The sequence below is a fragment of the Ovis aries genome, chromosome 1 (assembly GCF_016772045.2).
Source record: "Ovis aries strain OAR_USU_Benz2616 breed Rambouillet chromosome 1, ARS-UI_Ramb_v3.0, whole genome shotgun sequence".
Lineage (NCBI taxonomy): Eukaryota > Metazoa > Chordata > Mammalia > Artiodactyla > Bovidae > Ovis > Ovis aries.
Window position 1 is genome coordinate 98,246,235 of NC_056054.1, and position 27,380 is coordinate 98,273,614.

A 27,380-nucleotide genomic window follows, 5' to 3' on the forward strand; every position below is an offset into this window, starting at 1 on the left:
CTGAGCACGAGAGGGATCAGGGAGGCATCATATTTAAAGGGAGGTTAAGCGATAAGGGAAACGTTAGTCAGGGTGGACGTTTTGGGTAATCTTTGGTTGAGATGGCATTTGTAATTGAACAGGGGGTGGGAGGTTTTGGGCAGGGGATGATAAGTCCCGGGTGGATGCAACAGGCCCAGAGCATCAGGGTGGGACTTAAAGTTCGGTTTTGTTTTCTCTGAAGTTAGATGATTCAGCAAGGGCCTTTGAGACCATTTTTTTTTTTCTAGGCCCAAAGGCTCCTTCAACTCTGTTTCTCTTTCAACTTAACATTTATCACTACCTGATTTTATTTGCTTATCACCAATCTCCTCCTTTTAAAACATAACCCCCAGTCATGTCCAACTCTTTGGGACCCTGTGGACTATAGCCCACCAGGCTCCTCTGTCTATGGGATTCTCCAGGCAGGAATACTAGAGTGGGTTGCCATTTCCTTCTCCAGGGGATCTTCTCGACCCAGGGATTGAACGCAGGTCTCCCGCATTGCAGGCAGACACTTTAGCCTCTGAGCCACCAGGGAAGCCCATTCACTTTCTCCTCCTTTTAAAACATAACCCTAATTTAAAATATAAACAATATAATTTACTTAATTGTTCTATAGATGGAATTAGTGGCCTTTGTCTCCAGGGCCAAAAGAGTTCTTGGCACAAAGATGTTCAGTCAAACATCTTTGAGACAGAATGACTCAAGACTCAACATTAGCTTTGCAATGCTTTGAGGATTTTTATGAATAAATCAACTGGAAGGCATGTCTTTTGTAGCAATTTTCACTCTTTAAAGGAGGTGGAGATGTGGGGAGTGCAACTTTAATCTGTATTTACTGACGGTGTTGAGTATTTTTATGAATAAATCAACTGAAAGGCATGTCTTTTGTAGCAATTTTCACCCTTTATTTATAGGGGGTGGAGATGTGGGGAGTACAACTTTCATCTGTGTTTGCTGAAGGTGGAAGCGCCAAGATTAACCTAAATGGGAATTTAGTATTTTTATATTACCCAGAGAATAGTATGTGGGTCCAGCTCTGCTGCTGCTGCTAAGTTACTTCAGTCGTGTCCGACTCTGTGTGACCCCACAGACAGAAGCCCACCAGGCTCCCCTATCCCTGGGATTCTCTGGGCGAGAACAATGGAGTGGATTGCCATTGCCTTCTCCTATGGGTCCTGCTTAGCTTTGTTCGATTACCATTCCAAGTCAGTTTCCTCAGCTGTCATGTAGGGACAATTATGGTACCTATTTATAGGATTATTGGGTGGGTTACATGAGAAAATCACAGAAAGCTCTTAAGGGAGTAACTCTAACTGCATCAATAAATGCAGCAATTTGTACACTACTAATCATTATGGGAAATAGATGGGGAAACAGTGGAAACAGTGCCAGCCTTTATTTTTGGGGGCTCCAAAATCACTGCAGATGGTGATTGCAACCATGAAATTAAAAGACGCTTACTCCTTGGAAGGAAAGTTATGACCAACCTAGATAGCATATTCAAAAGCAGAGACATTACTTTGCCAACTAAGGTCCGTCTAGTCAAGGCTATGGTTTTTCCTTGGTCATGTATGGATGCGAGTGTTGGACTGTGAAGAAAGCTGAGTGCCGAAGAATTGGTGCTTTTGAAGAGGACTCTTGCGAGTCCCTTGGACTGCAAGGAGATCCAACCAGTCCATTCTGAAGGAGATCAGCCATGGGATTTCTTTGGAAGGAATGATGCTAAAGCTGAAACTCCAGTACTTTGGCCACCTCATGCGAAGAGTTGACTCATTGGAAAAGACTCTGATGCTGGGAGGGATTAGGGGCAGGAGGAAAAGGGGACAACAGAGGATGAGATGGCTGGATGGCATCACCGACTTGATGGACCTGAGTTTGAGTGAACTCCGGGAGTTGGTGCTGGACAGGGAGGCCTGGCATGCTGCGATTCATGGGGTCGCAAAGAGTCGGACACGACTGAGCGGCTGAAGGGAACTGAAGTGAATCAAAATTACTACACCTTGCTGCTGCTGCTAAGTCGTGTCAGTCGTGTCCGGCTCTGTGCGACCCCATAGACGGCAGCTCACCAGGCTCCTCCGTCCCTGGGATTCTCCAGGCAAGAATACTGGAGTGAGTTACCATTTCCTTAACCAGTGCATTCAATCAAAGCTGATGCTGAGTCATGGTGACTTGCTGTCTAACACATAGCTTCAATTTGCTCTCTGTAATTCACTTGAGAAATCCATGGTGGCTATGACATTCTTCGTAAGTTTAATTTACTACCACTCAGAGGTTCTGGCCTACAGACTACAGGGAGTAAGTAAGGATTTCAGGGCCCAAACCAATTTATTAATACTGTAAACTGAACTCTACAATGTTGCCGAAAATCGCTGGAGGGCAGAGCTGTAACCCCAGAAGCCAACAGAGCACATTTAATGTTGTTTAAATAACAAGTGAATGACGAGCGTTTCAGGTGATCAGTCGTTTAGAACGGACATAAGCTCAGCCAGAGGCACACGTGTGAGCGGCCCCACGTGCACCCGGCTGCACACATTCAACAGCCGGTAGAGGGCCTTCGAGCACCCAGAACTCAGAGCAGGAGCGCCCTCTGGCGGCGGCGGCGTCCGGAGGTTCTGGCAGAGAGCGTCGGGAAGGAAGCTCGAGGGGCGGGGCGGCGGCGCGGGGCGGTGCAGGGCGGCGCTTCGCCCGGCTGGATGGAGCGTGCGGGCGCTGCGACCCCGGAGGGCGACATGCCCGACTTTCTTCTGGCTCTTCAGAGCGAGAGCCGAGCCGAGGCGCCGCGGGAGCGGGTGCAGGAGCAGGACTTGCGGCAGTGGGGCCTCACAGGTCAGTGGCTTCAGGCGCACTTTCGCCCACAGCGGCCGACTTGTTGGGACTCTCCTCGCCCGGGCCCCGGTGCCAGGAACGGTCCGGCGGCGCCGCGGGTGGACCTTCCCGTCGGTTTCAAACCTACGGACAGCAGGGCCTTCCCTTCCCGCCCTTGCGGCGGGGCTGGGCGGAGAGGAACCCCGCCTGGTGCCGGGTGGCCATTGCCCCGCCTGCGCTGCGCGCGCGGCCGGCGGACGCGGGAGAAATGGAACTCCCCGACCGCTGCTCCCGCTACCCGGCGCGCCGGCCCTGGGGAGGGGGAACTTGTTGAGGCCCCTGTCCCAGAGGTCTCAAGAAGCGGAGACCGTCCTGGCGCCCAAGGTTGTGGGTTTCAAGTTTGTGTTCCGGTGGTTTGGAGGCCTAGCTTGGGGCGTTTAATTAGTTGCTTCTGTGAAACGATCAGAACTCGTCTCCGAGCTTCAGTTCTCTTTTTCGTTTACCCGGCTCGCACAGTTCTTTCTCCACTGGTTAATTCTTCTCCAACGTGATAACTTGAAATATGCAACTAAGCAAAGTTCATCAGCGCTTTTTTGCGTGTAACTATTTTGTTTGTACTAGCCCTTTCCTAGAACCTTAAAAGCGCAAAGCTTGCATCCCCTTGAGGTCTTCAGGCAGGGAGGCGGAGCGCGTTTCTGGATGGAGACCACAGGATGGAGAGTTGTTTGTTGTTGTTTAGTCGCTAAGTCGTGCCTTATTCTTTTGCGACCCCCTGGACTGTACCGCGCCAGACTCCTCTGTCCGTGGGATTTCCCAGGCAAGAATACTAGAGTGGGTTGCCATTTTCTCTAGGGAACTCTCCCAACCCAGATATCGAACCCAATGTCTCTTGCGTCTCCTGCTTTGGTATCCGGTTGCTTTACTACTGAGCCACCCGGGAAGCTCGTAAGGAGTGTTATCCATTTAAATGTGAATTTATGGTCTGATGCTTGTGTGTTTGGTGTAAAGTTTATCTGTTTATAAAGCCAAAGTTTATACGTGCTTGTGTGTTTGCCTGTCCTTGCATGTGTTTTTGGGTATGTTATGATGTGTGAGAGAAGGCTAGATCAAATGTGCACATTGATACTGGACTGTTGATAATTCACCTGGAGAAATATACACATGGACCACATGTGTATACACATGTGCTGTTATAGTAAAATTGAGAAGATAGGTGCGAGATTGCAGGTTTACCTGAAAGAATTAGAGTGAGTGAATGAAGAGGTAAATAAACCAATACGAAAGTTTGGTGGTGCGCATGGATAAGTGCGTAGTGTGGAGAAAGGAAAAAGTAGAAAATAAGTATACTCAGAGGAATAACCATTCAATATTGTAACTTGAAATTCCTATTTCTGTTTGAATAAATTAATGTTCCGAGAAACTATTCTTTGGTTAAAAATGCTTACTGAATTTTCATTTTTATTTTTTGTATTTTTAAAAATTCTTTGTGTTTTTTTTTTTTTCTTCTGATTTTTTTCCTTTTTAACAGAATTAGTACATATTTTCTGTAAAACATTTAGGGTAATATTCTATGCATAAAGAAAAACAGTAATATACATAATTCTATGACATACTATCATGTTTCCTGCCAGTCCTTGGCATTTGCATGCATGCATATGTTTGTATATATAATTTCTTTTTCTCTCTCTTTTCCAGGGTGGGGCCAGGACTGAGGGAGAAGCGCAAAAATGGGCTTTCATTTTTATGAAACCATAAATTTTTTCCTTATTGTCATTTAGTCTTCTTCAGTATATTTAGTGCATACATGGTGCTAAGTCACTTCAGTCATATCCACCTCTTTGTGACCCTGTGGATTGTAGCCTGCCAGGCTCCTCTGTCTATGGGATTCTCCAGGCAAGAACACTGGAGTGGGTTGCATATTTAGTAGGTACAGGCTGATTTTTTCATTTTTTATTTTTATTTTGGAGATTAATCTCATTTATTTCATTTGCAAATATTTTCTTCAATTTTGAGGATTGTCGTTTCATCTCATTTATGGTTTTCTTTGCTGTACAAAAGCTTTTGAGTTTAATTAGGCCCCATTTGTTTATTTTTGTCCTTATTTTCATTACTGTAGAAGGTAGGTCAAAAAAGATCTTGCAGTGATTTATGTGAGTGTTCTTCCTGTGTTTTCCTCTAAGAGTTTTACAGTATCTGGTCTTTAATCCATTTTAAGTTTATTTTTGTGTATGGTGTTAGGGAGTGTTCTAATTCATTCTTTTACACGTAGCTGTCCAGTTTTCCCAGCATCACTTATTGAAGAGACTGTCTTTCCTCCATTGTATTTACATGCTTCCTTTGTCATAGATTAGGTGACCATAGGAATGTGGGTTTATCTCTGGGCTTTCTATCCTGTTGCATTGATCTAATATTTCTGTTCTGTGTCAGTACCATACTGTCTTGATTACTGTTGCTTTGTAGTATAATCTGAAGCCAGAGAGTCTGATTCTTCCTGCTCCATTTTGGTTTTCTCAAGATTGCTTTGGCTATTTGGGATCTTTTATGTTTCCATACAAACTGTAAAATTTTTTTTTTTTAATTCTGTGGAAAATGCCATTGGTAACTTGATAGGGATTGCATTGAAGCTGTAGGTTGCTTTGGGCAGTATTGATTCTTCCAAGAACATGGTATATCTCTCACCTGTTTGTGTCATCTTCGATTTCTTTCATCAGTTTCTTAATAGTTTTCTGAGTACCAGTCTTTTACCTCCTTAGGTAGGTTTATTCTTAAGTATTTTATATATTTTGTTGTAGTAAATGGGATTTTTTTTTAATTTCTCTTTCCTATCTTTTATCGTTAGTGTGTAGGAGTAACAGAAATTTCTGTGTATTAATTTTGTATACTGCAGCTTTACCAGATTCATTGATTGGCTCTAGTGGTTTTCTGCTGGCATCTCTAAGATTTTCTGTGTATAGTTTCATGTCATCTGCAGACAGTGACAGTTTTGCTTCTTTTTCTCCAGTTTGGATTCCTTTTCTTTTTCTTATCAGATTGCAATGGCTAGGGCTTCCAAAACTATGTTGAATAATAGTGGTGAGAGTGGACATCCTTGTCTTATTCCTGATCTTAGAGGAAATGCTTTTAGTTTTTCACCGTTGAGAATGATGTTTGTGGTGGGTTTTTCATATATGACCTTTATGTTGAGGAAGATTCCCTCTATGTCTACTTTCTGGAGGAGTTTTATCATAAATAGGTGTTGAATTTTGTCAAAAGCTTTTTCTGCATCTATTGAGGTGACCATATGGTTTTTATTCTTTAATTTATTAACATGGTATATCATATTGGTTTGCATTTGTTGAAGAATCCCTGCATCCCCAGGATAAAGCCGACTTGATCATGATGTATGATCCTTTTAATATGTTGTTGTATTCTGTTTGTTAGTATTTTGTTGAGGATTTTTGTGTCTGTGTTCATCAGTGATATAGTCTGTAATTTTCTTTTTTTGTGATATCTTTGTCTGATTTGGGTATTAGGGTGATGATGGCTTTGTAGCTTGAGCTTCGGAGTGTTCCTTCCTCTGCAATTTTTTGGAAGAGTTTGATAAGGATGAGTGTTAGCTTGTCTCTAAATGTTTGATAGAGTTTGCCTGTGAAGCCATTCTGGTCCTGGACTTTTGTTTGTTGTAAGATTTTTAATTATAGTTTCAATTTCATTACTGGTGATTGGTCTGTTTATATTTTCTATTGGTTTAGTCTTGTTTCAGTCATGGAAGATGGTACCTTTCTAAGAATTTGCCCATTTCTTCCATGTTGTCCATTTTATTGGCAAATAGTTGCTTTAAGTAGTCTCTTTTGATCCTCGGTATTTCTGTGGTGTCAGTTGTAATTTCTCCATTTTTCATTTCTAATTTTATTGATTTGAATCTTGTCCCTTTTTTCCTTGATGAGTCTGGCTAAAGGTTTATCAATAGCCAGCTGTAGTTTCATTGATTTTTGCTATTGTTTTGTTTCTACTGGGTTGGCGAAAAAGTTAATTCCGGTTTTTCCATAGTATCTTATGGACAGACTCAAAGGAATTCATTGGCCAACTCAGTATTTCATTTATTTCTGCTCTGATTTTTATGATTGGTTTAGGTATAAGGTTAGTTGTTTGAGTTTTTTCTTAGTTTCTTGAGGTAGGATTGAATTGCTATAAACTTCTTCTTAGAACTTCTTTTGCTTCATACATAGATTTTGGGTCATTGTATTTTCATTTGTTTCTATGTATTTTTAAATTTGCTCTTTGATTTCTTCAGTGATGTCTTGGTTATTTTGTATCATTGTTTAGCCTCCTTGTGTTTGTGTGGTGTTTTTTTTTTTTTACATCCAGTACTCTTGCCTGGAAAATCCCATGGACGGAGGAGCCTGGTAGGCTGCAGTCCATGAAGTCGCTAGGAGTTGGACACGACTGAGCTTTCACTTTCACTTTCATGCATTGGAGAAGGAAATGGCAACCCACGCCAGTATTCTTGCCTGGAGAATCCCAGGGACGGGGGAGCCTGGTGGGCTGCTGTCTCTGGGGTCGCACAGAGTCGGACGCGACTGAAGCGACTTAGCAGCAGCAGCAGCAGCCCCTGTTATTGACTTCTGGTCTCATAATGTTGTGGTCAGAAAAGATACTTGGTACGGTTTCAGTTTTTTTAAATTTACTGAGGCTTAATTTGTGACCCATGATGTTGTCTATCCTAGAGAATGTTCCATGTGCACTTGAGAAGAAAGTATAATATGCTGCTTTCAGGTAGAATGTCCTATAAATAGCAATTAAATCTGCCTGGTCTATATTGGCATTTAAAGCTGTATTTCCTTATTTTCTGTCTAGGTGATGTAAGTTGGGTGTTAAAGTCCCCTACTATTATTGTGTTCCTGTCAGTTTTCCTTTTTATGGCTGTTAGCATTTTCATTATGTATTGAGGTGCATAAATATTTTTGTGTTATATCTTCTTGGGTTTATCCCTTGATCATTATGTAGTGACCTTCCCTGTCTCTTGTAAGTCTTTTTAAGTCTGTTTTATCTAAGTATTGCTATTCCAGCTTTCTTTTGATTTCCATTTGCATGGCATGTCTTTTTCCACCCCCTCACTTTCAGCCTGTATGTGTCTTTAGGTCTGAAGTAAGTCTCTAGTGTGCTGTGTGCTTAGTTGATCCATCGTGTCCAACTCTTTACGATCACATGGACTGTAGCCTGCCAGGCTCCTCTGTCCATGGAATTCTCCAGGCAGGAGTACTGGAATGGGTTGCCATTTCCTTCTCCAGGGGATCTTCCCAACCCAGGGATCGAACCCAGGTCTCCAGCATTGCAGGCAGATTCTTTACTATCTGAGCCACCAGGGATGAACCATACATTCAGGTCTTGTTTTTGTGTCCATTCAGCCAGTCTGTTTCTTTTGGTTGGAGCATTTAATCCATTTACATTTAAGGTAATTATCAATATACATGTTCCTATTACCATTTTCTTTATTATTCTGGGTGTGTTTTTGTAGGTCTTTTTGTTCTCTTGTGTTTCCTGCCTAGAGAAGTTCCTTTAGCATTTGTTGTAAAGCTGATTTGGTAGTGCTGAATTCTCTTAGCTTTTGCTTGTCTGTAAAGCTTTTGATTTCTCCTTTGAATCTGGATGAGATCTTTGCTAGGTAGAGTAAAGTAGGTTTTTCCCTTTCATTATTTTCAATATATCCTGCCAGTCTCTTCTGGCCTGCAGAATTTCTTCTGAAAAATCAGCTGATAACTTTGTGGAGATTCCCTTGTATGTTTTTTTTTTTTTTTTGCATCTCCCTTGCATTAATATTTTTTCTTTGAATTTAGTATTTGTTTGTTTGATTAATATGTGTCTTGCCATGTTTCTCCTTGGGTTTATCCTGTACGGGACTCTGCTTCTTGAACGTGGATGGCTATTTCTTTTCCCATGTTAGAGGATTTTTCGGCTATAATCTCTTCAAATATTTTCTCAGACCCTTTCTCTTTCTCTTTTTTCTTCTGGGATCACTGTCATTCAAACGTCAGTGAGTTTAATGTTTCTGAGACTCTCCTCGTTTCTTTCCATTCTTTTTCTTTATTCTGCTCCTTTGCAGTTATTTCCACTATTCTACCTTTTAGCTCACTTATTCATTCTTCTGTCTCAGTTATCCTGCTATTGATTCCTTCTAGTGTATTTTTTATTTCATTTTTATTTATTTTAATTGGACAATAATTACAATATTGTGATGGTTTCTGCCATACATCAACATGAGTTGGCCATAGGTACACTACACACATGTACCCCCAACCCTGAACCCCACTCCACCCCTCGAGGCTGTTCCAGAGCACTGGCTTTGGGTGCCCTGCTTCATGCATCAGACTCGCACTGGTCATCTGTTTTACATATGGTAATGTATGTATTTCACTGCCATTCTCTCAAATCATCCCTCACTCTCCCTTTTCCCACTGAGTCCAAAAGTCTGTTCTTTACGTCTGTGTCTCCTTTGCTGCCCTGTATGTAGGATGGATCATCGGTGCCATCTTTTAAAATTCCGTATATATATATACATATATATGTATATATACGGAATTTTAATATATATATACACACACACATATATGCATATATATACATATGCAGTAGTATACAGTATTTGTCTTTCTCTTTCTGGCTTATTTCACTCTATCATAGGCTCTAGGTTTATCCACCTCATTAGAACTGACTCAGATGCATTCTTTTTATAGCTGAGTAATATTCCATTGTGTTTGTGTACCACAACTTTCTTATCCATTCATCTGCTGATACATACCTAGATTGCTTCCATGTCCTGCTGCTACTGCTGCTGCTGAGTCGCTTCAGTCGCGTCTGACTCTGTGCGACCCCATGGATGGCAGCCCACCAGGCTCCCCCGTCCCTGGGCTTCTCCAGGCAAGAACGCTGGAGTGGGTTGCCATTTCCTTCTCCAATGCATGAAAGTGAAAAGTGAAAGTGAAGTCGCTCAGTCGTGTCCGACTCTTTGCGACCCCATGGACTGCAGATCATGTCCTACCTATTGTAAATAGTGCTGCAGTGAACATTGGGGTACATGTGTCTTTTTCAATTCAGGTTTCCTCAGAGTATACGCCTGACAATGGGATTGCTGGGTTGTATGATGGCACTTGACTCCAGTACTCTTGCCTGGAAGACTGCACTCCATGGGGTCACTGAGGGTCAGACACGACTGAGCAACTTCACTTTCCGTTTTCACTTTCATGCGTTGGAGAAGGAAATGGCAACTCACTGCAGTGTTCTTGCCTGGAGAAGCCCAGGGATGGGAGAGCCTGGTGGGCTGCTGTCTGTGGGGTCACACAGTGAGACACGACTGAAGCAACTTAGCAGCAGCAGCAGCATGGCTGTTGTATTCTGAGTTTTTTAAGGACTCTCCACACTGTTTTCTCTAGTGGCTGTACTACTTTGCATTCCCACCAACAGTGTAAGAGGGTTCCCTTTTCACCACACCTTCTCCAGCATTTAGCGTTTACTGTAGACTTTTTGATGATGGCCATTCTGACCAGCTTGAGACGACACCTCATTGTGGTTTTGATTTGCCAAAGATGGAGAAGCTCTATACAGTCAACAAAAACAAGACCAGGAGCTGACTGTGGCTCAGATCATGAACTCCTTATTACCAAATTCAGACTTAAATTGAAGAAAGTAGGGAAAACCGCTAGACCATTCAGGTATGACCTAAATCAAATCCCTTGAGATTATACAGTGGAAGTGAGAAATAGATTTAAGGGACTAGATCTGATAGATAGAGTGCCTGATGAACTATGGAATGAGGTTTGTGACATTGTACAGGAGACAGAGATCAAGACCATACCCTTGGAACAGAAATACAAAATGGCTGTCTGGGAGGCCTTACAAATAGCTGTGAAAAGAAGAGAGGCGAAAAACAAAGGAGAAAGGGAAAGATATAAGCATCTGAACACAGAGTTCCAAAGAATAGCAAGAAGATATAAGAAAGCCTTCTTCAGGGATCAATGCAAAGAAATAGAGGAAAAGAATAGAATGGGAAAGACTAGAGATCTCTTCAAGAAAATTAGAGATTCCAAGGGAACATTTCAGGCAAAGATGGGCTCGATAAAGGACAGAAATGGTATGGACCTAATAGAAGAAGATATTAAGAAGAGGTGGCAAGAATACACAGGAGAACTGTACAAAACAGATCTTCATGACCCAGATAATCACAATGGTGTGATCACTCATCTAGAGCCAGACATCATGGAATGTGAACTCAAGTAGGCCTTAGAAAGCATCACTACGAACAAAGCTAGTGGAAGTGATGGAATTCCAGCGGAGCTGTTTCAAATCCTGAAAGATGATGCTGTGAAAGTGCTGCACCCAATATGCCAGCACATTGGGAAAACTCAGCAGTGGCCACAGGACTGGAAAAGGTCAGTTTTCATTCCAATCCCAAAGAAAGGCAATGCCAAAGAATGCTCAAACTGCTGCACAATTGCACTCATCTCACACGCTAGTCAAGTAATGCTCAAAAGTCTCCAAGTCAGGCTTCAACAATACGTGAACCATGAACTTCCAGATGTTCAAGCTGGTTTTAGAAAAGGCAGAGGAACCAGAGATCAAATTGCCAACATCCGCTGGATCATGGAAAAGCAAGAGTTCCAGAAAAACATCTATTTCTGCTTTATTGACTATGCCAAAGCCTTTGACTGTGTGGATCACAATCAACTATGGAAAATTCTTCAAGAGCTGGGAATACCAGACCACCTGACCTGCCTCTTGAGAAATCTATATGCAAGTCAGGAAGCAACAGTTAGAACTGGACATGGAACAACAGACTGGTTCCAAATAGGAAAAGGAGTACGTCAAGGCTGTATATTGTCACCCTGCTTATTTAACTTCTATGCAGAGTACATCGTGAGAAACGCTGGCCTGGAAGAAACACAAGCTGGAATCAAGATTGCCGGGAGAAACATCAATAACCTCAGATATGCAGATGACACCACTCTTATGGCAGAAAGTGAAGAAGAACTAAAAAGCCTCTTGATGAAAGTGAAAGCGGAGAGTGAAAAAGTTGGCTTAAAGCTCAACATTCAGAAAACAAAGATCATGGCATCCGGTCAAATCACTTCATGGGAAATAGATGGGGAAACAGTGGAAACAGTGTCAGACTTTACTGTTTTGGGCTCCAAAATCACTGCAGATGGTGACGGCAGCCATGAAATTAAAAGACGCTTACTCCTTGGAAGAAAAGTTATGACCAACCTAGATAGCATATTCAAAAGCAGAGACGTTACTTTGCCAACAAAGGTCCGTCTAGTCAAGGCTGTGGTTTTTCCTGTGGTCATGTATGGATGTGAGAGTTGGGCTGCGAAGAAGGCTGAGCGCCGAAGAATTGATGCTTTTGAACTGTGGTGTTGGAGAAGACTCTTGCGAGTCCCTTGGACTGTAAGGAGATCAGCCATGGGATTTCTTTGGAAGGAATGATGCTAAAGCTGAAACTCCAGGACTTTGGCCACCTCATGAGAAGAGTTGACTCATTGGAAAAGACTCTGATGCTGGGAGGGATTGGGGGCAGGAGGAGATGGGGAGGACAGAGTATGAGATGGGTGGATGGCATCACGGACTCGATGGACGTGAGTCTGAGTGAACTCCGGGAGTTGGTGCTGGACAGGGAGGCCTGGCGTGCTGCGATTCATGGGGTCGCAAAGAGTCGGACACGACTGAGCGACTGAACTGAACTGAACTGAAAATCACTGAAGATGGTGATTGAGTCGGACTGAGCAACTGAACTGAACTGAATAATGAGTGACATTGAGCATCTTTTCATATGTTTATTAGCCATCTATATGACTTCTTTGGAGAGATGTCTGTTTATGTCTTTTGTCCACCTTTTGACTGGGTTGTTTGTTTTTTAGATATTGAGCTGCGTAAGCTGCTTGTGTATTTTGGAGATTGTCACTTGTTTAGTTTGATATTATTTTCTCCCATTCTGAGGGGTGTTTTTTCACCTTGCTTCTGGTTTCCTTCATTGTGTAAAAACCTTTAAGTTTAATTAGGTCCCATTTATTTATCTTTGTTTTTATATCCATTACTCTAGGAGGTGAATCATAGAGGATCTTGTTGTGATTTATGATGGACAGTGTTCTGCCTGTGTTTTCCTCCAAGAGTTTTATAGTTTCTGGTCTTACATTTAGGTCTTTAATCCATTTTGCATTTTATTTTTGTGTATAGTGTTAAAAAGTGTTCTAGTTTTATTCTTTTACATGTAGTTGACCAGTTTTCCCAGGACCATTTGTTGAAGAGGCTATCTTTTCTCCATTATATATTTTTGCCTCCTTTGTCAAAGGTAAGCTCTGGATAGGTGAGTAGATTTAGCTCTGGACTTTCTAGTTTGTTCCATTGATCTATATTTCTGACTTTGTGCTAGTACCATACTGTTTCGATAGCTGTAGCTTTGTAGTATAGTCTTAAATTGGGAAGGTTGATTCCTCCAGTTCCATTCTTTCTCAAGATTGCTTTCGCTGTTCAGGGTCTTTTGTGTTTCAATACAAATTGAGAAGTTATTTGTTCTAGTTCTGTGAAAAATACCATTGGTAGTTTTGATAGGAATTGCACTGAATCTATAGATTGCTTTGAGTAGTAAATGCATTTTCACTATATTGATTCTTCTAATCCAAGAACATGGTATATTTCTGTGTTTGTATCATCTCTGATTTCTTTCTTCACTGTTTTAGTTTTCTGTATACAGTCTTTTGTCTCTTTCAATTCAGTTCAGTCGCTCAGTCATGTCCGACATTTTGCGACCCCACGAATTGCAGCACGCCAGGCCTCCCTGTCCATCTCCAACTCCTGGAGTTCACTCAGACTCACGTCTATCGAGTCCGTGATGCCATCCAGCCATCTCATCCTCTGTTATCCCCTTTTCCTCCTGCCCCCAATCCCTCCCAGCATCAGAGTCTTTTCCAATGAGTCAACTCTTCGCATGAGGTGGCCAAAGTACTGGAGTTTCAGCTTTAGCATCATTCCTTCCAAAGAAATCCTACGGCTGATCTCCTTCAGAATGGACTGGTTGGATCTCCTTGCAGTCCAAGGTACTCCAAGAGTCTTCTCCAACACCACAGTTCAAAAGCATCAATTCTTCGGCCCTCAGCCTTCTTCACAGTCCAACTCTCACATCCATACATGACCACTGGAAAACCATAGCCTTGACTAGACGGACCTTTGTTGGCAAAGTAATGTCTCTGCTTTTGAATATGCTATCTAGGTTGGTCATAACTTTTCTTCCAAGGAGTAAGCGTCTTTTAATTTCATGGCTGCCGTCACCATCTGCAGTGATTTTGGAGCCCAGAAAAATAAAGTCTGACACTGTTTCCCCATCTATTTCTCATGAAGTGATGGGACCAGATGCCATGATCTTTGTTTTCTGAATGTTGAGCTTTAAGCCAACTTTTTCACTCTCCTCTTTCACTTTCACCAAGAGGCGTTTTAGTTCCTCTTCATTTCTGCCATAAGGGTGGTGTCATCTGCATATCTTTGGTTGTTGATGTTTCTCCCAGCAATCTTGATTCCAGCTTGTGTTTCTTCCAGGCCAGCGTTTCTCACGATGTACTCTGCATAGAAGTTAAATAAGCAGGGTGACAATATACAGCCTTGACGTACTCCTTTTCCTATTTGGAACCAGTCTGTTGTTCCATGTCTAGTTCTAACTGTTGCTTCCTGACTTGCATACAGATTTCTCAAGAGGCAGGTCAGCTGGTCTGGTATTCCCAGCTCTTGAAGAATTTTCCACAGTTGATTGTGATCCACACAGTCAAAGGCTTTGGCATAGTCAATAAAGCAGAAATAGATGTTTTTCTGGAACTCTCTTGCTTTTTCCATGATCCAGCGGATGTTGGCAATTTGATCTCTGGTTCCTCTGCCTTTTCTAAAACCAGCTTGAACATCTGGAAGTTCATGGTTCACGTATTGTTGAAGCCTGACTTGGAGACTTTTGAGCATTACTTGACTAGCATGTGAGATGAGTGCAATTGTGCAGCAGTTTGAGCATTCTTTGGCATTGCCTTTCTTTGGGATTGGAATGAAAACTGACCTTTTCCAGTCCTGTGGCCACTGCTGAGTTTTCCCAATGTGCTGGCATATTGGGTGCAGCACTTTCACAGCATCATCTTTCAGGATTTGAAACAGCTCCACTGGAATTCCATCACTTCCACTAGCTTTGTTCGTAATGATGCTTTCTAAGGCTTACTTGAGTTCACATTCCATGATGTCTGGCTCTAGATGAGTGATCACAACATCGTGATTATCTGGGTCGTGAAGATCTGTTTTGTACAGTTCTTCTGTGTATTCTTGCCACCTCTTCTTAATATCTTCTGCTTCTGTTAGGTCCATACCATTTCTGTCCTTTATCGAGCCCATCTTTGCCTGAAATGTTCCCTTGGTATCTCTAATTTTCTTGAAGAGATCTCTAGTCTTCCCCATTCTGTTGTTTTCCTCTATTTCTTTGCATTTGTTTCTTTAGGTAAATTTAGTCTTAAGTATTTTGTTCATTTCAGTGCAGTGGTGAATTTGATTGTTTTCTTAATTTCTCTGTGATGTTTCAATTTTAGAGTATGGAAATACAATGGATTTCTGTGTATTAACTTTGTATCCTGTGACTTTACTATATTCATTTATAAGTTTTAGTAATTTTCTAGTGGCATCTTTAGGGTTTACTATGTAGAGAATCATGTCATCCACAATGAGAGTCAATTTTTTTCCAATGTGGATTCCTTTTATTTTTCTTCTCTGGTAGCTGTGGCCGGGACTCCAAAGCTATGTTGAAGAGTAATAGTGAGAGTGGCCACCCTTGTCTTGTTCATGCTTTTAGAGGCAATGCTTTCAATTTTTTGTCATTGAGGGTAATGTTTGCTGTGTGTTTATCATATATGACTTCTATTATGTTGAGGTATGTTCCTTCCATGCCTACTTTCTGGAGAATTTTTATCATAAATGGGTATTGAATTTTGTCGAAGGCTTTCTCTGCCTCTACTGAAATAATCATATGGTTTTTATTTTTAAGTTTGTTGAGATGGTGTATCACATTGATTAATTTGCAAATATTGAATCCTTGCACGAGAATAAAGCCCACTTGATGATACTATATGATCTTTTTAATATGTTGTTGGATTCTGTTTGCTAGAATTTTTGTAAGGATTTTTACATCTATGTTCATCAGTGATATTGGCCTTTAGTTTTCTTTTTTTGTGGCATCTTTGTCTGGTTTTGGTATCAGGGTGATGTTGGCCTCATAGAATGAGTTTGGGAGTTTTCCTTCCTCTGAAGTGTTCTGGAAGAGTTTGAGTAGAATAGGTGTTAGCTCTTCTCTAAATTTTTGGTAGAATTCACCTGTGAAGCCATCTGCTCCTGGGCTTTGTTTGTTGGAAGATTTTTTTTATTACAGTTTCTATTTTCATGCTTGTGATTGGTCTGTTCACATTTTCTGTTTCTTCCTGGTTTTGTTTTGGAAGGTTATACTTTTCTAAGAATTTGTCCATTTCTTCCAAGTTGTCCATTTTATTGGCATACAGTTGCTGATAGTAGTCTCTTATGATCTTTTGTATATCTGTGTTGTCTGTCTCAATTTCTCCATTTTCATTTCTAATTTCATTGATTTGAGTCTTTTTTTCCTTGACAAGTCTGGCTAACAATTTGTGTATTTTATCTTCTCAAAGAACCAGCCTTTAGTTTTATTTATCTTTGCTATAGTCTCCTTCATTTCCTTTTTATTATTTCTATTCTGATTTTTATGATTTATTTCCTTCTACTAACTTTGGTTTTTTTGTTGTTGTTCTTCTTTTTCTAGTTGTTTTAGGTTTAAGGTTAGGTTGTTTGATGTTTCTCTTGTTTCTTGAGGTAGGCTTGTATTACTATGAAGTCCCTCTTAGCACTGTTTTTACTAAATCCCATAGATTTTGCATTGTTGTATTTTCATTATCATTTGTTTCTATGCATATTTTTATTTCCATTTTGATTTCTTCAGTGATCTGTTCGTTGTTCAGAAGCATTTTGTTTAGCCTCCATATGTTTGTGTTTTTTATTCTTTTATTTTTTCCTGTAGTTGGTATCTTAACTGTGATCAGAAAAGATGCTTGAAATGATCTCATTTTTTAAAAAATTTGCCAAGGCTTAATTTGTGGCCCAGGATGTAACCTATCCTGTAGAATGTTCCACATGCACTTGAGAAAAAGATGAAATCCATTGTTTTTGGTTTTTGAGATATCAATTAGGACCAGCTGGTCCAGTGTATCATTTAAAGCTTGTGTTTCCATGTTAATTTTCTGCCTGGATGATCTGTCCATCGGTGTGAGTGGGGTATTAAAAGTCCCCCACTATTATTGTGTTATTGTTGATTTCCCCTTTAATAGTTGTTAGCATTTGCCTTATGTATTGAGGTGTTCCTATATTTGGTGCATATATATGTTTACAATTTTTATGTTCTTTTCTTGGATTGATCCCTTGATCATTATGTACTTCTTTGTCAACGTGTCCTTTGTCTCTTATAACTGTCTTTATTTTAAAGTCTATTTTATATGATATGAGTATTGCTACTTCTGCTTTCTTTTGGTCTCCATTTGCATGAAATATTTGTCTTAGCCCCTGACTTTGAGTCTGTATGTGTCCCTAGGTTTGAGGTGGATCTTTTGTAGGCAGCATATAAAGGGGTCTTGCTTTCGTATCCATTTGGCTAGTCTCTGTCTTTTGGTTCGAGCATTTAACCCATTTATGTTTAAGGTAATATTAATAAGTATTACCCTGTTACCATTTTGTTTGGGGTTTGTTTCTATAAACCTTTTTCGGTGTTTCCTGTATAAATAAGATCCTTTAGCATTTGTTGAAGAGGTGGTTTGGTGGTGCTGAATTCTCTTAGCTTTTGCTTGTCTGAAAGCTTTTGATTTCTCCTTCAAATCTGAATGAGATCCTTGGTAGGTAGAGTAATCCTGGTTATAGGTTTTCCTTTTTATCACTTTAAGTATATCCTGCCATTCCCTTCTGGCCTGTAGAGTTTTTGTTGAAAGATTGACTGTTTTCTTATGGGGAGTCTCCTTGCAAGTTGTTTGCTGCTTTTTCCTTGCTGATTTTATTATTTTTTCTTTGTATTTAATTTTTGTTAGTTTGATTAATATGTATCTTGGCGTGTTCTCCTTGGGTTTATACTGTATGGGATTCTCTGGGCTTCTTGGTCTTCGGTGGCTATTTCCATCCCCATTTTAGGGAAGTTTTCAATTATTACCTCCTCAAATATTTTCTCATGCCCTTTCCTTTTGTCTTCTTCTCCTGGGATGCTTATGATTCAAATATTGGGGTGCTTAACATTGTCCCAGAGGTCTCTGTGATTGTCCTCATTTCTTTCTATTCTTTTATCTTTTTTCCGCTCTGCTTCATTTATTTCCACCATTCTGTCTTCCAGCTCACTTACCCTTTCTTCTGCCTCAGGTACCCTACTGTTGGTTCACTCCAGAGTGTTTTTAATCTCAGTCATTGCATTGCTCATTGCTGACTGACTATTCTTTATTTCTCCTAGATCCTTGCTAAGCATTTCTTCCGTCTTCTCAAGCCATGTGTCTAGTGTGCTTATCTGTATCTCCATTTTGTTTTCAAGATTTGGATCCTCTTTACTATCATTATTCTGCATTCTTTTTCAGATAGACTCTATCTCCTCTTTGGTTTGGTTTGGTGGGTTTTTACATGTTCCTTCACCTGCTGGGTATTTCTCTGGCTTTTCATTTTGTTTGCTGTGATTGTGGTCTCCTTTCTTCTGGCTGGAGGGTTGTAGTTCCTCTTAGTTGTGGAGTCTGCTCCCTGTGGGTAGGGTTGGACCAGTGGCTTGTGACGATTTCCTGATGGGGTGAACTTGTGTGTGTGTTCTGGTCAATGGAGCTGGATCTCATCTCTCTGGAGGGCAGTGCAGTGTACAGTAGAGAGTTTTGGGGGATCTGTGGATTTGCTGTGGCTTTGGGGAGCCTATCTGTTAATGTTCAAGATTGTGTTCCGTTTTGCTGGAGGATTAGCTTGGGATGTCTTGCACTGGAGCTTGCTGGCTCTTGGGTGGAGCTTAGACTCAGTGTAGGTATGGAGGGTTTGGGGTGGGCTCTCATGTATTAATGTTCTCTGTTGTCAGGAGTTTTATGATGGTCAGAAGCTCTGGAGTTGAGCCTCCTGCCTCTGGGTTTCAGTCCTGACATCTTACAGTAGCATCAAGACTTCTCCATCCACATAGCACAAAAGACAAAACCCGTAGCTTAATGATGAAACAACTCTCCACAGCCAGGAATACCCAAAGGGAGTCACAGAGTTTATATAGAGAAGAGAATAGGGAGGAAGGAGAAAGAGGTGACCAGGAGGAGAAAAAAGGAGTCAAAAGGGAATAGCAATCAAGCCAATAATCAAATCCCAAAGTGAAAACGGGTACTAAAAATTAGGCTCTTAAAGATACAAAATGAATAACAAAAGATAGAAAAGCAAAAATTAAGAACCTGGAATAAAAATTAGACTCTAAAAAGCACAATGTAAAAATACAGAATTTATTTCAAAATTAAGATTTTTTTTTTGTAGAAAGGTGAAAGTAGGCTATAAAAAAAGCTAAAGGAGTCATAAAGAACTGTATTAGGACAGTATGAGAGAGAAAAAAGAAAAATAAGAGGGGAAGAGAGGAAAAAAATAGGAATTGAAATATGAGAAATTAAAAAATAAAATTTTTTAAAATTGAAAAATAATAATGAAGAAAAAAGTTTCTTTTAAATATTTCAATAAGAAGCAGAGGGATATATATGGTGGTAGGTAGATGAATGTTCGTGTGATTCCTCTGTGTTCCTGCTAGTCGAGTTGCCTACTCAGAAAGTCCTCCAGTATATCTAGGAATGTCTCTGGAGCTGTTGTGGGCAGTGTGGAGTCAGTTCAGTGTCAGATATTTCCTTGTTCCAGCTGTAGTTGTTCCCAACATGTACAGTTGCCCCCCAAATGCACAGTCTCAGTTTGACAGCGGGGTTTTAATCTTGCATCTGCTACTTCTGGGGCAGTTCCCCCTGCTTTTCTTTGCTTAGGTTGGCCTCCTCTATTTGCAAGTTTCTCTTCAGTGTCTGATCTCCACCCTGACATGAAGGGGTGAAACTGGCCACTTATTCAGGCTCACTTGGAGCTGTGGAGACGGAAAGTGAAAGTGTCAGTCACTAAGTTGCGTCCAACTCTTTGCGACCCCATGGACTGTACTTCAGGCTCCACTGTCCATGGGATTCTCCAGGCAAGAATACTGAAGTGGGTTGCCATTCCCTTCTCCAGGGGATATTCCCACCCAACCCAGGGATTGAACCCAGGTCTCCTGCATTGCAGGCAGCTTCTTTACTGATTGAGCCACGAGGGAAGATGTGGAAAGGCAAAGACACTGTGAACAAGCGCCACTGGCGTGTGTGGGGAGCCCTTGAAATGGGTGGATCAGCCAGGGATTGCCACAGGTGAAGGCGGTGTGCGCCTGCCAGGTCCAAGTGCTAGGGCTCCCGAGTGCAAGGTGCACCGTGAGGGCACCGTCCCAGATGGGCCATGCGTCTCCTCAGGGGAGTTGGTCTCAGGCTGTGATACCCTCTATAGCCCTGTGGTGTCCAGGATCCTGGGAACACATGGGTAGCGACTGGTGGCTTGCTCACAGCTTGGGGGAGATGCGGTGTTTGGGGCTGAGATTGCAGCAGCTCCTTGCTTTCTGCCTCTGGCTACTGCTCACCTGCCTCTCTGTCTCTGAGGAGAGTCTTCATTTATTGTGTTGTTCATCACTGTCTATTTCTTCTTTAATTCTTTAGGTCCTTGTTAAACATTTCTTGTATTTTCTCTATCCGTGCCAAGAAATGGGTCCAGCTCTGGAGTTTGCAGGCAGTTGGGTGGAGATGGGCCTTGGTGCTAGGATGAGGACCTCTGGGAGAGTTCACACTGATTAATATTCCCTAGATCTGAAGTTCTCTATTAGTCTAGTGGCTTGGCATTAGTGCCCCCACCACAGGGTCTCAGATCCAAGCCCTGGCCTGGGAACCAAGACCCTGCAAGTCATGTGGCACAGCCAAAAAAAAAAAAAAGCAATAAACAGAAAAAGAGCAGAACAATACCAAAGGACAAAAACTAAGATAAAATTTAAAACATATAGAACAAGAGAACAATAAAAATAAAAGTGGAACAAGACACAACCACAACAGCAAAAAAATAAAAAATAATATAAAAATAAAAGATAAAAAAGAAAAAGGATTCCCTGGTGCTTTCTCTAGCCATGGTGAGCTGTAGCCTACCCCTGCCCCCCAGGAGACCTCAACACCTCTCTGGTTAGGTCTCTGGACTGTCTGTGTCAGCCCCGCCTTTGCGTGTGTTCCTCTCACCAGCATCTGTTCCTGAAGCTGGCCTGGAGCATACATGCCCGTACAGGCCTCCATATGCATGCTCAAAGGGCTGTTGACCATTTTTTATTGAGGTTTGTTTTTGCTTTGTAGGCTCTTGCTTGCATTGAAAAATTAAATATGCGTCATGTATAATGGGAATATGTTTTCTGATGTGTTATTTGTCTTTTGATTTTGTTGCATGTGTGTATGTATATCAATGATGATGTTTAATAATTCTTTGTAGTCAGATCTTAAGTTTTGCCATTAGCATTCTGCTTAGAAAGGGCTTGGAGAAGGCAATGGCACCCCACTCCAGTGCTCTTGCCTGGAAAATCCCATGGATGGAGGAGCCTGGTAGGCTGCAGTCCATGGGGTCTCTAAGAGTCAGACATGACTGAGCGACTTCCCTTTCACTTTTCACTTTCATGCATTGGAGAAGGAAATGGCAATCCAGTCCAGTGTTCTTGCCTGGAGAATCCCAGGGACTGGGGAGCCTGGTGGGCTGACATCTGTGGGGTCACACAGAGTCGGACACAACTGAAGTGACTTAGCAGCTTAGCAGTAGAAAGAACTGCTATTCTGAATTTGTACTTAATGGCCTAAATGTTTTTATTCTAGTATAATTATGGTTTTTCATTTTACATTAAAATTTTCATTTCCCCAGAAATTTATTAGGAGAGAACTTGACTCTATTCCTTTCCCCCAAATATGGAACAAAGTCTCTGCTTTTTGGAAATTGCTGACTTAAATAAGTATTTTGTTCCGCAGTAAGCAGTCTTCTTCTTAATGGTGTCAGAGATACATCCCATTCATTTGGTGAACTTTAGAAACTCAGAATACCTTGGATCATAAAGGTGTGTTTGGATTGCATTTTTCTTTTTTTTTTGGAATATGAAGAAAGCTGACAGTTGGCCTCTTGGTTTTTTCCTTCTGGTAATTTATGGCATTTTCCTCTGACTGCTTTTAAGATACTTTTCTTTTAAGTTTTTAGAAACCTAATTATGATGTGTCTTGGTATATATTTCTTTGGGTTTATTTTTTTATTCTCTTTGAAGTTCATTCAGCTTTTTGAATCTGTAGATCTTTTGCCAAATTGTGGAAATTTTTCAGCCTTTCCTTCTTTGAGTACTTTTTTAGCTCTGTCCCATTTCTGATCTCTTTCTGGGATGCCAATGAATGAATGTAGATCTTTTGTTAGAGACTTGCAGTTCCTTGAAGCTCTGTTTTCAGTCTGTTTTCTCTCTGTTCAGATTGAGTAATTTCTGTGGTTCTGCCTTCCAGTTCACTGATTTTTTTCTCTTTTCTATTGTGCTATCAAGTGCATCTTCTGAGTTTTTTACTTCAGTTATTGTATTTGTTAGTATATTATTTTTCTTTGTACTTTCTGTTTCTTTACTGATGCTTTCTATTTTCTTTTTTTCAGTTATTTTAATAAGCCTGTTCATAGTTGCTTGTTTGAGGCACTTTAATCATTGCTGGTTTAAAATAAGTGTAACACCTGTGTCATCTCGATGTTGGCACCTCTGGATTGTCTTTTTTCATTCAGTTTGAAATCTTCCTGGTTCTTGGTATAATGAATGTTTATTAAAACTGGACTTTTTCTTTTTAATTTATTTTAGCTGCACAGGGTCTTCATTGTGGCACATGGGCTTCCCTAGTTGCGGTGTGCAGAGTAAGTTTCTGTATGTGCAATCTTAGTTTCCTCATCAGGGATTGAACCTAGGCTCCCTGCATTGGGAGCGTGAAGTCTTATCCCCTGGACCACCAGGGAAGTTCTTATTTTACATATTGAGACTCAAGGTCTCATTTAAACCTTTTGTTCAGTTGTCTGTGCTGCTCTAACAGGGAAAGATGGTTGCTGTTTTGTTACTACCAGGTGGAAATAGAAATCAGACTTCCCCTCTGAGCTTTTCTTAATACCTGGGAATAGGGAGGGGGTTTGTCCTTACTTCTGGGTGAGAATAAGAGTACTAGCTCCTAATCTGGTCCCCATGGGCACCATGCTAGGGGTGGTCTCATTAACCCTAGGCAGTGATAAAAATCCTGAGTCTCCACTGCTGCTGCTGCTGCTGCTGCTAAGTTGCTTCAGCTGTGTCCGACTCTGTGCGACCCCAGAGACGGCAGCCCACCAGGCTCCCCCATCCCTGGGATTCTCCAGGCAAGAACACTGGAGTGGGTTGCCATTTCCTTCTCCAATGCATGAGAGTGAAAAGTGAAAGTGAAGTTGCTCAGTCGTGTCCGAGTCTCCACTAGGCCTCCTTTAACACTGTAGGGCCAGTTGGGGAGGGGGCTCATATGATCTAGTAGGAATGTAAGTTCGGGCTTCCTATGTGGTCTCTACTGACACTGCAGGGGAGGGAAAAGTGAAGTGGGATGTTTTTATTATTGGTGAATGGGATGAAGATCCTGACTGCCTGCTTAGCCATCTCTGGTACCTTCCTGCTAGGGGTGATGGGAACTTCATTGAACCTCTTGAGGGTGGAGGTCTAGGCTCCCATTTGGCCTTTGCTGTTGGGGGTGGGGCCACAGATTTTTCCCTTTAGTGTTTGGCTTAACTAGAGTGGTTATTGTCCAAAAATTGTAAGTTCTGTCTCTCTAGGCTGTCTTTTTCCTTTGGCTATGGAAACAGGCATTTGTTAAACTTTTCTTTGCTGTGTACATTGGCATTTCTGGGTGGTTGGTTTCTTCACCTCTAAGTCTGGGCTATATGAGGCAAAAAGAAACCCAGGGAACTCATAACTGTTGTTTGCTGGCTCCCAAGGTTACTAACCAGTCTGCCTTCTTGGACCCCACCTTTTCAGAGTCATCTTATTATGTTCATTTTCTTTGTAATATTCAGAATTTTTAGTTGCATTATCAAGAGGAATGATGAAGAGAACATCTCTATCTCCCCAAAAGCAGAAGTCTCCAAGGTTCCTATTTTAATCTTTAAATTTTCTGGATTTTCCCACATACAATATGGGGATGATACCTAGCATGGGATTGTTAATAGCTTTAAATTGGGTAAATTAATGTACATTGTTTACTATTCTCTCTGGTATTTAGTAAGTGCTTAATATCAAAAATAGTCATCCTTTATCTGCCTTACTTGCCATCAGTATCTTTTTTTCACTTGTCACTTGCCTTTTTAAAAAGTTTTGTTTTTGTTTGCGCCGGGTCTTTGTTGCTGCGTGCAGGTTTTCTCTAGTTGCAATGCAGTCGCTAGTCGTGGTGCACAGCTTCTTACTGCAGTGCCTTCTCTTTGCAGATCCCGGGCTCTAGGGTGTGCGGGCTTCAGTAGTTGGCAGCACCAGAGTGCTCTCTATAGAGTGCAGGCTCAGTAGTTGTGGCACAGGAGTTTAGTTGCTCTGCACCATGTGGAGTCTCCCCAGACCAGGGATTGAACCCATGTCCCTGGTATTGGCAGGTAGATTCTTAACCACTGGACCACCAGGGAGGTCTGCCTTTTATTTTTATGGAGGGCTTTTTTTTTTTTTTAATGTACTAAATTATTGTTTCTTTTCTAAATAAAAATTACATATATAAAGTAAATATCTTTAGATACAAATTATAATTATATACCTACATAAAAAATAACTTGTTAATCTTTTAAATGTTTTACAATTGTATGTTGCCCAGTTTCTTTTTAAAGGTGATAAGTTCAAACCAGAGTTTTACTTTTGTTAATAGTTTTTCCATAAAGTATGTTTGGGGGTTTCCCCCTTGGGAAGATAGGGCTAGTCTCTGAAACTGGGTTTCCTCCCACCCCCACCTCAGAGAAAGAGAGGCAGCAGGAGCTCTGTGGATTTCAGACATCTATTTTCTGCTGTCCTTGTACATTGGTAAACACCTCCTGTGCAACACTGTTTCCGTTCTTAACAGCACTGCTTCTGGATTCAAACTTGATTTAATCTAGTCCTGTCTTGATTTTTTTTTTTCCTTTAGCATCTGATGGCAGATTTAAATGGTTGCAGTTAAGCAAGCAGACACGTGTATCACCCATGTGTTGTTGTTTGCTGTTACCTTGCATCAGTAAAACCTCATTTCCTAGAATGGACACTGGCATGAGACTCAGGCAGTCTGGAGGCCAGATCCCAGATTGATTTTCTCATCTGTCAAGTGGATCCTGTAACACTGACAGGCTGTTTTAGGGCTTTGACTATAGTGGTGGCAGAGTTTATTCAGAAAATAGTGTGGAAGTCAGCAAATATTTGCATATCTGTAACTTCTCAGCAAAAGATATGGCCACTAAGGCTTGGGGTAAGGGTAATTAGGCAGGGTTCTTTGGTTGAAGGTCTTGAACATAGCCTGTGTGTGTGCTGAAATGTCTGCTCTTCCAACTTACTGTTTGTTTGTTTGGCTTTTCATTTCTAGGGATCCGTCTACGCCCTTACCAGCTGCAGGGAGTCAACTGGCTAGCCCAGCGCTTCCACTGTCAGAATGGCTGCATCCTGGGGGATGAGATGGGCTTGGGTAAGACCTGCCAGGTATGTCACTGTGGAGCGAGTACTATTTACCTCTACTGAAATACCTCCTTACAACTCATTCCTGTTTTTAGCTGCCGACTATTGGGATGTATTTTTACACTAGGAGGTATACAGGTATTTTGATTCCTGAGCCTTTGTTAACGAGATCATGACCTTGGACCTGGCTTTTCTCATTATGGGGGTAGTTTTGAACTGTCACTTCCTTTGTTTTAATCTAACCCTTGACATATAGAATTACAATTAATGGGCAGGATTTTCTATATAAAGCAAGTATGCCTGTCCCAGGGATCAAATTGGCTCTTCCCTCTTTCGTAATACTTTACTAGTTAAATGGATCACTTCTAATATTAGTCTCCCTCAGTGGTGGGGCTACCTCCCATTTCTCTGGCATGCTAGAGAGTTACAGAGGAGGTACTCTGTTTTCTAAAATGACCTGGCCTTCCAGTGGTAGGAATCAGACCTACCTCCTTGGGTAGAATCAGATGTGACTTCCTTGGGCATGCATTACCAGGTTTTGTCTTGAGATTGATCCTGCCAGTAGCATAATCACAAGTACAGCTCATGTTGACAGAGGTCAGTGGTAGTCTTGGATTGATGGAAAGTCCAGACACAGATACCCCTTGGGTTCATCACACAAGGTTTATTCCTCTGTAGTGTACCAAAGAAAGTTAGTGCAGTCAGGGTATACAGCAGAGGCAATTGAGCAGAAACCATGGAAGTGTAAGTTTCTTGATTCCAAAGGTTTCATCATTGAACTCACAGAGTGAGTAAAGTTCCCAATAGTCCTTTTAGAAGGACTAACCTCTCCCCTTAAGTCTGACCTCACATAGTAAACATCAACCTGGAACAGTTCTGCTCAGAGTCTAGTCTGACCATGTTGAAGGTGAAAGTGAATGTTGCTCAGTCATGTCCAACTCTTTGCGACCCCGTGGACCGTACGGTCCATGGAATTCTCCAGGCCAGAATACTGGAGTGGGTAGCCTTTCCCTTCTCCAGGGGATCTTCCCAACCCAGGGATCAAACCCAGGTCTCCTGCATTGCAGGTGGATTCTTTTCCAGCTGAGCCCAAGGGAAGCCCAAGAATACTGGAGTGGGTAGCCTGTCTCTTCTCCAGCAGATCTTCCTGACCCAGGAATCGAATCAGGGTCTCCTGAATTGCTGGTGGATTCTTGACCAACTGAGCTATCAAGGAAGCCCCTGACCTTGTTGGCAATGCCTTAATCTAGATGTACCTCATTGATTTTGGGGTTATTCAGGATAGAGTATGACTTCTGAGCATGGTTCCCCAAGGTAGCTATTTATCACCCTCAGATGTCTCAGGCAGTAGTCCTGGTTCTAGTATATTCCTGAACTGAGAGATGTGGAACAAAGAGAAGCATCCCAGTGTTTCTGGGAGGCAGGCCAATGGACTCTTATAATTCAGGTACAGAGCCCACCACGTAGTCTCCTGTGCAGTATCCATTTATCATGGCAAGCTTTTAAAGAAACTTCTCTAGTCAAAAATGTGTACAGCCAGGTCCTAAAATAGGCTATTAGGCTTTACAGAGATTTCCAATTTAGACCCTGACGTGAGTTTATGAGGCATTCTTTATTGTTAGTTTTCCTCACTGGAATGTGTGCCCCAGGAGAGCTAGGAGTTTTGTTTATCTTGTTAACTGTTCTACACCAGAGTTCAGAATAGAGCCTGGTGAATAGAGGGTACTCCTAGTGCATGGGCTTC

At 41.6% G+C, this 27,380-nt stretch overlaps 1 protein-coding gene across 6 annotated transcripts in view; it reads left to right on the plus strand.

Moving 5' to 3' along the window:
• The first annotated feature begins 2,609 nt into the window (after positions 1-2,609).
• The window catches only part of CHD1L (chromodomain helicase DNA binding protein 1 like), a 71,936-nt gene continuing 47,165 nt past the window's right edge, over positions 2,610-27,380 (plus strand). For 2 of the 6 annotated variants that reach the window (XM_060413636.1, XM_012179755.4), the window contains exons 1-2: positions 2,610-2,850; positions 25,548-25,660. In XM_060413636.1, the coding sequence (XP_060269619.1) occupies positions 2,718-2,850; positions 25,548-25,660 (246 nt within the window). In that variant the 5' untranslated portion in view covers positions 2,610-2,717. Of the gene's footprint in view, positions 2,851-3,021; positions 3,214-25,317; positions 25,434-25,547; positions 25,661-27,380 lie in introns of those variants that run through there. The other 4 variants (XM_060413637.1, XM_042253336.2, XM_012179761.4 and 1 more) reach the window with 2 other exon arrangements.